The 12,354-nt window shown below is 34.1% G+C and overlaps 1 protein-coding gene across 1 annotated transcript in view; it reads left to right on the top strand.

The window, feature by feature from the left end:
• The window catches only part of LOC129235678 (serine-rich adhesin for platelets), a 90,582-nt gene extending 83,408 nt beyond the window's left edge, over nt 1-7,174 (top strand). The window contains exon 11 of the mRNA XM_054869658.1: nt 6,698-7,174. Coding sequence (XP_054725633.1) covers nt 6,698-6,935 — 238 coding nt within the window. The 3' untranslated portion in view covers nt 6,936-7,174. The remainder of the gene's footprint in view (nt 1-6,697) is intronic.
• Nucleotides 7,175-12,354: the final 5,180 nt, after the last annotated feature.

The following is a 12,354-nucleotide window of genomic DNA, read 5'->3' as shown; positions in this document are numbered from 1 at the left end:
GTAAATTACAATAAAAAAATGTAATACCAAAAAAAAAATTTACACGTGTAAATCGCGCAGAATCAAAAATCACAAGTTGAATTGCGAGTTGACACTCCTCCCTACCACGCTGTTGTATAACGACGCGCACGCGCAAGCGCGCCCATGTTGAAAGTGCTAGCTCGCTCACTGAAGCAGCAGCCGCCATTGCAACCGGCATGTGTCCTTCAGCGTCACACTCAGCCAAAACGTAAAATTGTAAGTGGTGTTCGTAAATTACTTTCGTAAATTATTTAACTCTTTCATTTCCATTTGAATTTTCAATTACAATAAAAATTTCGATTATCGAACTGTACAATTCATTTCCAATTCCTCTCTCTCTCTCTCTGTCTGTATCTCTCTCTCTCTCTCACACATGCCGATAATAAATATGTATTACTTACAATAATAATTCCATTTTATAATCAATTATTTTAAACACTTCCTCCTCCCCCTTAGAAACACTCGTATAAAATAACCTTGTGAACACTTGTAAAGAAACCCTATTCCCGCCTAAATTTCTAAACTAGTTTAAATTATAACATTTACACGCCGCGCTAATCTTGCTTTTAGCATTTTAAATAACTACAACAACACTTTAATTCCATTAATTGCTTGAGTTTTTCCCTAAATCAAATGCAAAGCTATGCAAGTACTCGTATAAAAAATTTTGTGATAAGTCATAAAACTGAATCTAAACTCACCTGTATAAAAGTAGATTACTAACACATCCATACTAATTAACGTTAAACATATGAAAATGAAGAAGTATTACTTTTCAACAGTTAAATTATTACAAAAATTCATATTAGAGCTCCCAACAACTAACAATAACCGTTCTTACTTACTTACTAATGTGACTCTACAACCGTGTGTCGGTTTTGGCCGAATCCAAAATAACGCGCCAGCTGTTTCTGTCCTGCGCTCGTTGGTGTCAGTTGGAAATCTCGAGTGAAGACAGGTCCTGCACCACTTGGTCCTTCCAACGGAGATGTAATCTACCTTTTCCTTGGGATATACATATATATGTATATTTATGTAATTGGTGCTAACACTCCTATTTGTGGTGTGTGTCTTGATGCCGAGGGGCGATCGCTATTATAAAACACTTTTTCTTTATTTTAGTGTTTTACGGAGATTCGAACCTACGTTCTCTCCGAAATCCGAATGGTATCCACACACCAACCCATTCGACTACGGCGGCCTTTTTTGGGGTACCGTGTCGTGAATTCGCCTTACGGTAGCGTCTTCTCTTATATGGGTGACATGGCCAAGCCAGCGAAACCACTGTATTTTTACACGCTTAACTATGTCCTCGTCCCTATATAGCTCCTACAACTTGCTGTTCCATCATACGCGGCACTCCTCAAGGGGCCAAATATCTTACGTAGAATCGTTCTTACTTAGATACCTTATTGCAAACGTCCAAAAGAGTATAAGGATACTGAAATTGTTTTTGGAGACGTCCAGTATTCTGTAATCCACTCATAATCTTTGTTGTTGTAATACCATGAATATTCCCCATAAATGTTGGCGGAATGATGCTGCAGTGGCATTCCTTTTCGGGTAAAAGTCCGGTCGCTAAGGGTAATGTAGAGCCGAATATCGTAGGAACAATTCATAATCTTTCTTCTCCCCAGGTGACTCTACAACCTTTGCCAGTTTCTTCTCTCTTATGCGAGGTTGCATTAATTATTCACACCAAGTTCAGACGGGTCCATTCGAGCTTGCTTCTTCCACTGTGCTCACGAGCGCCTTGCTTTCGTTGTTCACGCACATTGATGGCCATCTGAGAAATCTCTTTAAGTTAGGTTGAGTGGCTGTCATTCGACACACTTAGGCCTGAAAAGTCCCATTGTGATATCACTGGAGCTCATCCTTTACACTCCTGAGTTGTGAGTGAATCAGTCTGAACCAACATGTGGATTTAATAAATTTTACTTATTTTGTCATTTTGTTAATTTCGGCAACCTCTGAGATCTCTTCAATGTTGTCCAGAAAGGCGAATCCTAGCGGCGAAAGCCTTTTTCTTTATAAAGCAATGCATGTATACAGAAGGTGTTCCAAAGTGTCCTCTTCTTCAATATCTTGACAGCTTTGACAAAAGTATTTTTATCAGGTAGCGGTCACCATACTAATATTCCGTATAGAGCAATTGGACTTACCACAGCTGAATATAATCCATGTACTATTTTCGAAGATTAACCCCCAGATAACCCTATGGTTTTCCTGCATAAGTAAAGTGCTGTTGAGGCTTTCTTCACCCTCTTCTAGATTTAATTTCCAATATAGCTTTCTATCTAATATCAAGCCTAGGCAGCGAGCACTTTTTCTGAACAATAAGGGATTCCAATTAATGTCGGGGGCCTTACTTCGGGTAAATGATGGTTTTTAGTAAATAATACCAGTTTAGTCTGGAGGCGTTTACGCCTAGTCGACATGACGTCGACTATTGGTCTTAGCAAGATCTGCACAATTTCACAAAGTATCTTCGGACATTTTTTTTCAGCGTTTCGTCATTATTTTTCTATAAAATCCATCGCCCATGCAGACTGAACCGAAAGCTCTTAAAGATATATTATTGCATAATGTAATAAAAATCAACTTTTTTGTTATCCAGCAAACAATTCATATGTGCATACGTGAAGTTATGATCTCATATGGTTATACTGCATACCAAGTTTTTGGTTTTCGTATCAATCGACATTTTTAAAGGACATGAAAATTTCAAAGGGGAAATCGTAATCGGAAAAGTAAGCCATTACGTATACTTTACTTCATAGGTGGAAAGTTCAACTGTTTTTTATGTTTTTATTAAAGAGCAAGAAAAATGAGGTTAAGGTATTGTATTACTACATACAAGTATATATGCACTTATATACAGTGAAATCTTCTTGCGGCGCACACTCACCGTCAATCAAATTTTGTCCGCCCAAGAGTGGTGTCCGCTCCTTTGCTATTTTGCTATTTTGCAGAATTAATCGTACATAATTTGTGATGAGTTTCGTAAAAATGGCGGTGGTTTTATTTATTATATTTTCTCACTTATCGTTCCTGTCAGGGTTAGTTTGCGGCGGATGCCGCTTGAGATTATTTAACAATCCACTCAAACTAACAGAACGGCACCTTCGCTTCAGCGTTTCGTTGAACGGACCTAAGACTTCCGTAAATTGCGGAACTACCAAATTTCTATTTACCTAGCTTCTCAAATTCGAATTTTTATTTGTTAATTTGCTTAATATTATTTAATCTAGATTATTTACTGAATTTTGAAGTAAAAGTTTATAAAATATTTTATACTTGGAGCATTTTGAAAGTTTAAAATTTTACCAGTCTTCCCAAAATCCATTTCCCCTAATAAACAACAAACTGATTTCCAACAGAATTACACAGATAAATAATTTCTGCATTATCGAATACATACTGTACGGTGTTCACTTGCAGCGAACTTGCGTTAAGCAAACCAAAACTAAAATAACAAAACTAACAAAATAATTTAATTTTCTAACAACCAAATGCGTTCGGAGTATATTTTTAGTGCATGCGAAGTATGAAGTTGATTTTTTTTACGAAACTGCAATTTGTGTTTATATTTGTGATTCATCTTGTCCGTTTCATCTTACATACACACACGCACCTATATGTGAATTTGAATATAACATAATGTAGTTCATGCTTTTAATATTCTTGCTGTGTACGTTTTTGCTTTTGGTTTTGCTATGAATTACCTAAATATAACTACTTTATAGCACACACGCCCATATACATATACATACCTATGTCACTCTCAGCACAGCTTAAAAGAAAGTGTACGCGACAAATTTACCTGTTTGGACTATTTATTCATTTTTTGAATTTTTTTATGAAAATATAGTTTATTCTTCTACGGAAACCATGCAATGCAAAATTTAAATTTTAGGTAAATTAAAAAAAATTGAAAAATTTTTAAAAACCAAATTCAAAACAAACTTTCATAAAACGCGTTTGATAGAATATCTAGAAAATTCTAGGTATGCAGTTTCATTGGTTATTTGATTATAAAGGGTGGTTAAGTTTCAAGGGCCGGTGTTGATTTTGAATAAAATACAATTTTTTTAGGAAATTATTGTCATTTCTCTTTACTATGATAATATTGGTGTAGCTCAATTACGTATATGGAACAAATCATCGGCCAAATGACCGCTGCGGCCTCGGCGGCACACCTCTATCCGATGGTCCAAATTTTCGATGACGTTGAGACATAATTGAGATTCTATGCCTTTAATGTGCCAAATTATCTCATTCTTTAACTCTTGAATTGTTGCTGGCTTATCGACGTACACCTTTTCTTTCCAATAACCCCAAAGAAAGAAGTCCAACGGTGTCAAATCACATAATCTTGGCGGCCAATTGACATCACCGCGACGTGAGATTATTCGGCCATCAAATTTTTCGCGCAAAAGAGCCATTGTTTCGTTAGTGTGTGACTATCGCGAACAGCAGCAATATTTTCTGCAGTACGAACTGTACGAGCAAGCACTGGTGTTTTCACATCTCCTACAGACCCGGTTTGCTCAAACATTTGCACAATTTTTCCGTTTATTCGCACATTTGGACGATTAAATTGACAGAAAAAATCACGAAGTGCGCGATATGCATTTTGATTTGAACGCCCGTTTTCATAATAAGACTGAATAACTTTAACGCGTTGCTCGATTGTGTATCTTTCCATGGTTCAAATTGAGTTAGTCTGAAATTGAAAAATGTTAAATGAAATGTAGAAAGAAGCTTGACGTTTAAAAATTAATCACCTTTTAGTATAACAAAGTGAAAATTTCAAATGACTCACAACTCGTGTTGATTTCCGACAATTTTTTATTTCACTTAATATTATATATTTGTTTATAATATTTTTTGGTGGGAATTTGCGAATTTTCATAACGTTTGTTCAAAGCTTAAAACCTTGAGTCGCATAGCTTTTGTTGTGGTATGTTTTATATATTTATAAAAAAAATAAAAATAAAAAATTAAATTCAAATATAGTCAAAACTTGTCAGTATGTAGTGTACAGCTTCTTTCGATGCCGAGAGTATATCCATGCAACTACATACATACATTGTAACTTTATCCAATTCGTGTCGTTTTATTAGCTTTGCGCTGCCTAGCTGTCTACGCATACTCACGTTGATATACAATTATATAAAGGGTGATCCAAATACAGGTATATTTTTAAATAATATGCTTTTTTGAGACTGCCTGGTGAATACTGACTACCCCGGAGAGATGAAATGGCTCTACTAAGTTTTGGGAAACATTCACATTCTTTGTCGCCCTACGCTATATACTACATAAAAAATAAATAAATAATTAGCGCATACCCCTGTTTGGTGCTTGGCCGAGCTTCTCCTTTTAATACGCCTTAATGATCGCGAACAACATATATTTTTTATGAGGAGGTTTTTCATGACAAAAATATACTCGGAGGTTTGACATAACCTACCGAGAGGCGACTGGTATTAGAAACAACTTTTTCAAACTTCAAAAAAAAAAAAAAAAAAACAACACTTAGATTATTCGCTCACCAGATCCAGTTGACTCAGCAAATTATGGTCATTGGCCATTTCTTTTGCTATCGCCTCTCAGCTAAGGTCAGTTCCAATTAAAGGACGAATTTGACAAAAAAATAATGCTATCTAACGTCGCGCATTTTCTTCTCTATGAAGGCATAGTTCGGTCATTATAAATATTTTTTAAAATGTTACTATAAATGACATTTCGAATACAGAACAGAAAATTAGCAATTAAATTTTTTGCGAGCTGTAACTAAAGATATAATATAATACTTCAATGATCGTTGGTTTCCGCAGGAAGGTGAATAAAAGTCCTACAGACCATAGAAAATCAGGTTTTTATGGACACCACATCTCACTTGACTGTGGGATGTTGATTGGTTGCCCCAGAGTGGCTGCAATTTAATCTAATTGGGCTGCATTTATACGATGCCAGTCAAAATTTAAATTATGAGTCTAGCAAAAGTACAAAAAAAAAACCCTAAGCCGTGATATAAAGCCATAAGCTTTCAACAAGAATTTTGATAGTCAGGTTGACAGCATGGGCTGAAATAAGATTTAACCGAGGCAGTCCCGCCTAGGACACGAAACACTAAGTGATAAAAAAATATTTTTCTAATAGCGGTCGCCCCTCGGCAGACAATGGCAAACCTCCGAGTATATTCTGCTATGAAAGAGCTATTCATTAGAAATCAGCTGTAATTCGGAAGCGGCATAAAAACTCTAGGTACCTCCATTTTTGGATAAATGTCAAGACGCACACTACAATTAGGAGAATGAGCTCGGCCAAACCCCCAACAAAGCCTATTATATACATATATATGTATGTTTATATACTATATGGTCCAGGCAGCGGCTTGAAGCAACACGTGTTCCAGATATATAACTTTTTTTTTCTAATAGCATCCTAATTTCCAAAACAAAAAATAGCGTTCTTCACTTTAATTCAGTTTTGAAAACATGCTTGTATTTGGACTACCCTGTGTACGTACGCAATGAGCTTCTCCTTCTTTGTCTATTAGTTTGTGTTTTTCATAGTATACGTACATACATATGCTAGTGATAATTATATTGAACGGCATCTTTTGAATTTTTCTTCCCTCTCTCGACATTTCTCCACGCTCACGCAGAGTTTTTAATAAAGTGAAGAGCAGAAGTGCCCATATGAAGACGCATCGCGTGCAGGAGCAACAGCAACAGCAACAACAACAGTTGCAGCATCAACAGCTGCAGCAACAATCAGCTGTCGAAATAGCAACTGCACCCAGCAATGCAGCTACTTCTGCGCACAGCCAAAATCTAACTGCGAATCAAAGTCAGCAGCAACAACAAAAACAACCACAGCAGCCAATTGAGAAAATATCCTGAATTTAGACGTCCTTTCCCAGTAGTGACTACCCATTATTACCTTAAAGACAACAACCAACCACATCCGACCAAGTGATCGACAATGAAATTCGCCAATAATCCCGAAGTACCAAAAAAACCACAACAACAAAAGATCGTAAGAATGCAACTTGGAATGTACCATAATAAAAGTAAACCAAATGTTAGTAAATGCACGTAAATGACAAGCGTAAAATCCATTTGAAATTTGAAACTGACAATCGAAGTGTTATTGAAATGTAACCTTAAAGTTAATTAAAATTAAATTAATGGCGTAATAATATTTAAATTTATTAAACCAATCTGCTAAAATACAAGTAAATGTGTAATAACAATGTGAAATATATATACATACATTCATACATACATACATACATACCATACATACAAACTCATTTTGTATGCAATGAACTGCAACTCAGTAAGAGGAGTTAAAACACAAAAACAACAAAAAACTAAAATATAACAAAAATTACGCAAAGTCAAAATCAAATAAACAAATCGAAATATTCTTCTAATAGGCGCGTCTTCTATTGTAGTTGTTCTTGTGTGGCATAGATTGTAATTGAACTTTATTTTCGTTAGAAAAGGAGATTTTATTATAGATTTACAATTTAACTAGTGATTACAATTAAGTGAATTATGTAGTAAATGTAAAGTTAGTCGTATTTAGCTAACTGAAAAATACTTTTACATGTATTGTAATTTGCTGGAGATGTGAAGTAACTTTTAAGGAAATATTTGTAATGGCATAAATGTGAGAAAATCAGTAGAAAGATTTATGTAAATTTCGTCAAGGGTTTAGTGGCATACAGATACCAGATACCAGAACGAAATGAATTGAAAGTATTTCCTAAATATCAAAACCAAACCGCCGATGAAAGTGAATTAGCAGTAAAACTCATAATGAAAAAAAATTAAAAAAAAATATATAATTAATATTTAAGTTTCTTGCTATACACATACACACATATATACACACATTTGCAATATTTTTGCCAATAGTTACACAATTATTTGAATAAGTGAGAGCAATGACAATTGTATGTGCGCAGAGGAAAAGTTAAATTAGAGTAGGATCCAATATGCCATACCTATTACCGTAACCTCATCCACAACCATATTTAGTAATGGTAATGGATTGTACAAAGAGGAAGAGGAAGGCCTCCTCTGCGTTGGAAAGATCAGGTGGAGAAGGACTTGGCTTCACTTGGTGTGTCCAACTGGTGCCGGTTAGTACGAGAAAGAAACGACTGGCGTGCTTTGTTAAACTCGGCCAAAATTGCGTAAGCGATTATCGCGCCAATTGAGAAAAAGAAGAATGGATTGTACGAGTTAGGCTAAGGCCTTTATGCCCTGCGACCAGATGGATCTATGGCTTAATTTTAATCATTTACATAGTATTGTGAGGAATCGAACCAGGTCCTAAGGAGGAAGCATCGGTAAGTTTTCATCCTCTAGTAGGTATGAGAATGTGTCTCCTGTGGCCTAATGCTTCCCAATTGATAATTAAGTGTTCCATGGGCGCCTTTTTATCACAGCAGAACCTGCATAAACTAGTGCTAGATAGTCCTATTGATCTGAAATGTTTATTGCAGGCAAAGTGGCCTATAAGTACTCTACAGAGTTATCTGAGGGCCTTTTTGTCTAGGGTTAGAGCAGATTTTGCTCTGTTGGTATTGAAGGAAATTTTTGGAGTGATTAAGGCCATTTGTGCCGGTCCAGTATTCCTTGGTTTTTATTTGGATTCATCCAACGATATTTACTGTCATTTATTATTGGTGCCATAGCCCTAAGTAGTTGATATTTATTTATTATTTTGCAGAAACTAAAAAAAAAAGATAAAAACATCAGAAGTGATGCGAAAATTAGTAGTTTATTCATTAGCTCGGGGGGAAAGAAATCCATTATTATTTTCGCAAATGGTTTAAAATTGCTTTATGATCGATCTTTAGCTCTTTAAATTGTTTGATCGATACTTTACGAGATGCGACTGCCATATACCGAGAAAACAATGGATTTATTTTTCCCCAAATTAATATAATGGGATTATGTTATAAAAGAGCATTATATTTATTATGTACCTTCTTCTTCTTTATTTACTATTCATAATCGAAATGTAAATGTAAATTTTTTAATACAAATTTTGAACTATATTTGAAAATAATTCGCGGCCTCTAGCTGCTTCCAAGAGGGGACCTACACGTTATATACCGGTCCATGGACTTATGTTCCTCAACTAAGAAAACTGCTTACGCCCGATACCTCTTCTTCCATCAATCTTGCCCTGCAATATGAGTTGCAACAGTTCATATTTCGGGTTCCGCAGAAATTAAGTTTTTCTTCATTTGATGCACTTGAGTATTTGTCTGTCACAGTGTACTCTTCGCAGCACTTCTTCATTAGAAACATGGTTGGTCCATGGCATCTCGAGAAATCTCCGGAGAAGCCACATTTCATTTACTTCCAGTCTATTCAAAGCAAATCTAAAATCAGCTGGTTATGGTTACGGCGAAAAATTCAATTGGTATGTACGGTTACCGTTAACACTATGGCATGCCACCACTAATCGAGTACAGTGTTGCCCATAGGTTGGGAGGATCAGCAGATTTACAATAGTTCAACAAAATAGCATGCAATAGCAAAAATATAATTGAATGGTGCTTTAGTGAAAAAAAGATCTTATTCAGAGCTTAAAAATGACTGCAAAAGAGATTATATTGTAGGCATGATTAAAAAGGTTTAGCTGGAGGGGCAGAGATCTCGGTTGGCCAAAGAATACTTGGAGGCGGTCGATGTAACGCGGGCTAGCAGATGCCGACATCACATGGGATGGTGCAAAAACTACAGCACAGAACCATGTACGACGAAAGCGCGAAAAATAAAAAAAAGGCGGCCCTTTGCTCTTTTGAAGGAGTGTTTAAAGGAAGACAAATCAATCTCATACCATACCTGCTCTGCGCACGACATATTTTCAATGCTCTGACTGCAGAAAGAAATTACTTTTTTCTAAATAAATTTCAAAAATATAGCATTGCGTTTATAAGACATTTACTTTATTTTTTATAAAATATGTTAAAACTTTTGTAAATAACCATTGTAAGTAAATTATTCATGCGAATGTCTTCCTACTTTTCAATACTTTTGCAATCTCAAATAATAAGCATATAAAAAAATATTATGCTGCTACTTTACTGGAACTTCTAGCGTAACGAGATGACAATTAAAAAAATATTGTACATATGTTTTGCCAACAATACCTAAGTACTTCCATTATAATACATTTTCTAATTAATTACATTTTAATAAAGAGAATATTAGCACCTTACCAAAATTTTCACAAAACATAAAAAAATATAATAAAGGGAAATGGCATGAAATTGAATAATCATGAAAGCATTCAACAAAAGGGCACTATTGAAAAATTGATGAGATACTCTTATAAAAAGTGAAAAATAAGATACCAATAAATTAAAAGGAAAACTTATATATACATACATACATATATGATTGTTGTTATAGTTGTTTAGATTATAAATTATAAATTTAAAATATACATAAATACATACAAAGGTATATTATTTATACACTTGTCTTTCACGCTCCACAAAAATCAAAACAAAACAAAAAAAAAATTAAAATAAAATGAAGCCATTACTACTTTAGCTACATACATACATACATACGTGCTATACAACTTTACTATACAAATATTTGTTTGTTTGTTCACTGGTTTAAAACTATACTTACAGACAAGCACACATACATACATACATGTATTAAAGCAAATTGATAATTAAGAACGTTAAAACAAAAAAAGTCAAGTGATAATGAGTGAGATCAAATACGATTTTAGCCCGCACCCCTCCATTTTAGTTAATATGTATGTACACGCATATATAAAACAATGCTCGTATGACACACATATGTATGTATGTACGTGCGATTACAAATCTATGTCGAAATGTATGCATTCGAAAAAGTACATGTATATGTATGTGTGTATGAATTTCGAAAAAAAATGTTTTTACCAAGAATTGCATATGTGCATACATAAATATGTTTAAGATATTTGTAGTTGTATACTTTGTTCGCAGTTACCATAAATTATATATACATACATACATATAGACATACATATAATTCGTAGAATAAACAACGTAGCCAAATTTGTTAGTTTTTGACTTCAAGTCTTAGCACAAAACAAAGAAACAAAAAACAAAAAACAAACTTGTACTCGTGCATGGCGCTGTTGTGTGAATACCCCTACTCCACATATGTATGCACATCCACATACATACACACGCACATACCGCCATAGCTTGTGAATACTTTTACTTTAGTATAAAATGCGAAAATTAATCAAATATGGATATTATTAGTTGTACGTAATATATACATACATACATATATTTCTTTCCAATAAGACATAAAAGACACTAATGCTAACGAATTAACTGAATTAAATTTACAATAAAATACGACTACCTGTTGTCTACCTAAAATAGCAAAGGTCCAATAGTCCTTTCGCCTAAGTTCGGTATCTACCATACATAGTGAGAATGGCCGCAGTTGCTGTTGGCTATTTATTTACATACATACATACATACATGCATACATGCACTAAGCATACAAATACGTGTATGTATTAGTGAAAACAAAAAATAATACAATGAATAAAATGACAATGAGGCACAGTTACTACTTACAAAAGCTTAATAACTATACGTAAATCTATATTACCTACACACTTACATACATACATGCATACATGCATGCAAAAATGTATACATACAACAAAATATGTGTGCAAAGAAGCTTTTTTTTGTTTTTTTATGTTTTCGAAAATTTAATAAGTAAAATACTTAAGTAAAATAAATCAGATTTAGCGAAATTAAATTTTGTTGTTGTGTGTTTTTATGTATTCGTACTATATTTTGTGCGTTTTATATTTAAAAGCCCAAAAACCAAAAAAAAAAAATCAAAAACAAAATAAAAACAACAGAGTGAGCACAAATTACTATAAATCTGCCATGATAATTAAAATAATTAACAAAAAAGATAATTAAATTTAATAAAAGCTAAATTATTGGTGCACTGTAATGTGTTAAGACAAGTCATTAAAAATAACTCAACCAAAAAGACAAAAAAATCATTGTCAATATCAATGAAAAATATATTGAAATTCTATAGAAAAGGACAAACAAGTGAAAATATTCATACACTCGCATGCATACAAATACACATATGCATGTAGTTGGATGAGTACATTTGCATACGTGCATACATACATACATAAGTAAGTAAGTAAGTGAAGTCTATTAAAATGCGAGTATCCGTATCTAAAAAACACAAAAACAAAAAAAAAACTTTAGTAATGCATAGGTATTTACTTACGCAT

This window comes from Anastrepha obliqua, chromosome 1, assembly GCF_027943255.1.
Source record: "Anastrepha obliqua isolate idAnaObli1 chromosome 1, idAnaObli1_1.0, whole genome shotgun sequence".
Taxonomy (NCBI): domain Eukaryota; kingdom Metazoa; phylum Arthropoda; class Insecta; order Diptera; family Tephritidae; genus Anastrepha; species Anastrepha obliqua.
Note: the sequence above shows the minus strand (reverse complement) of the source record. Positions and strands in the feature narration are given on the sequence as shown.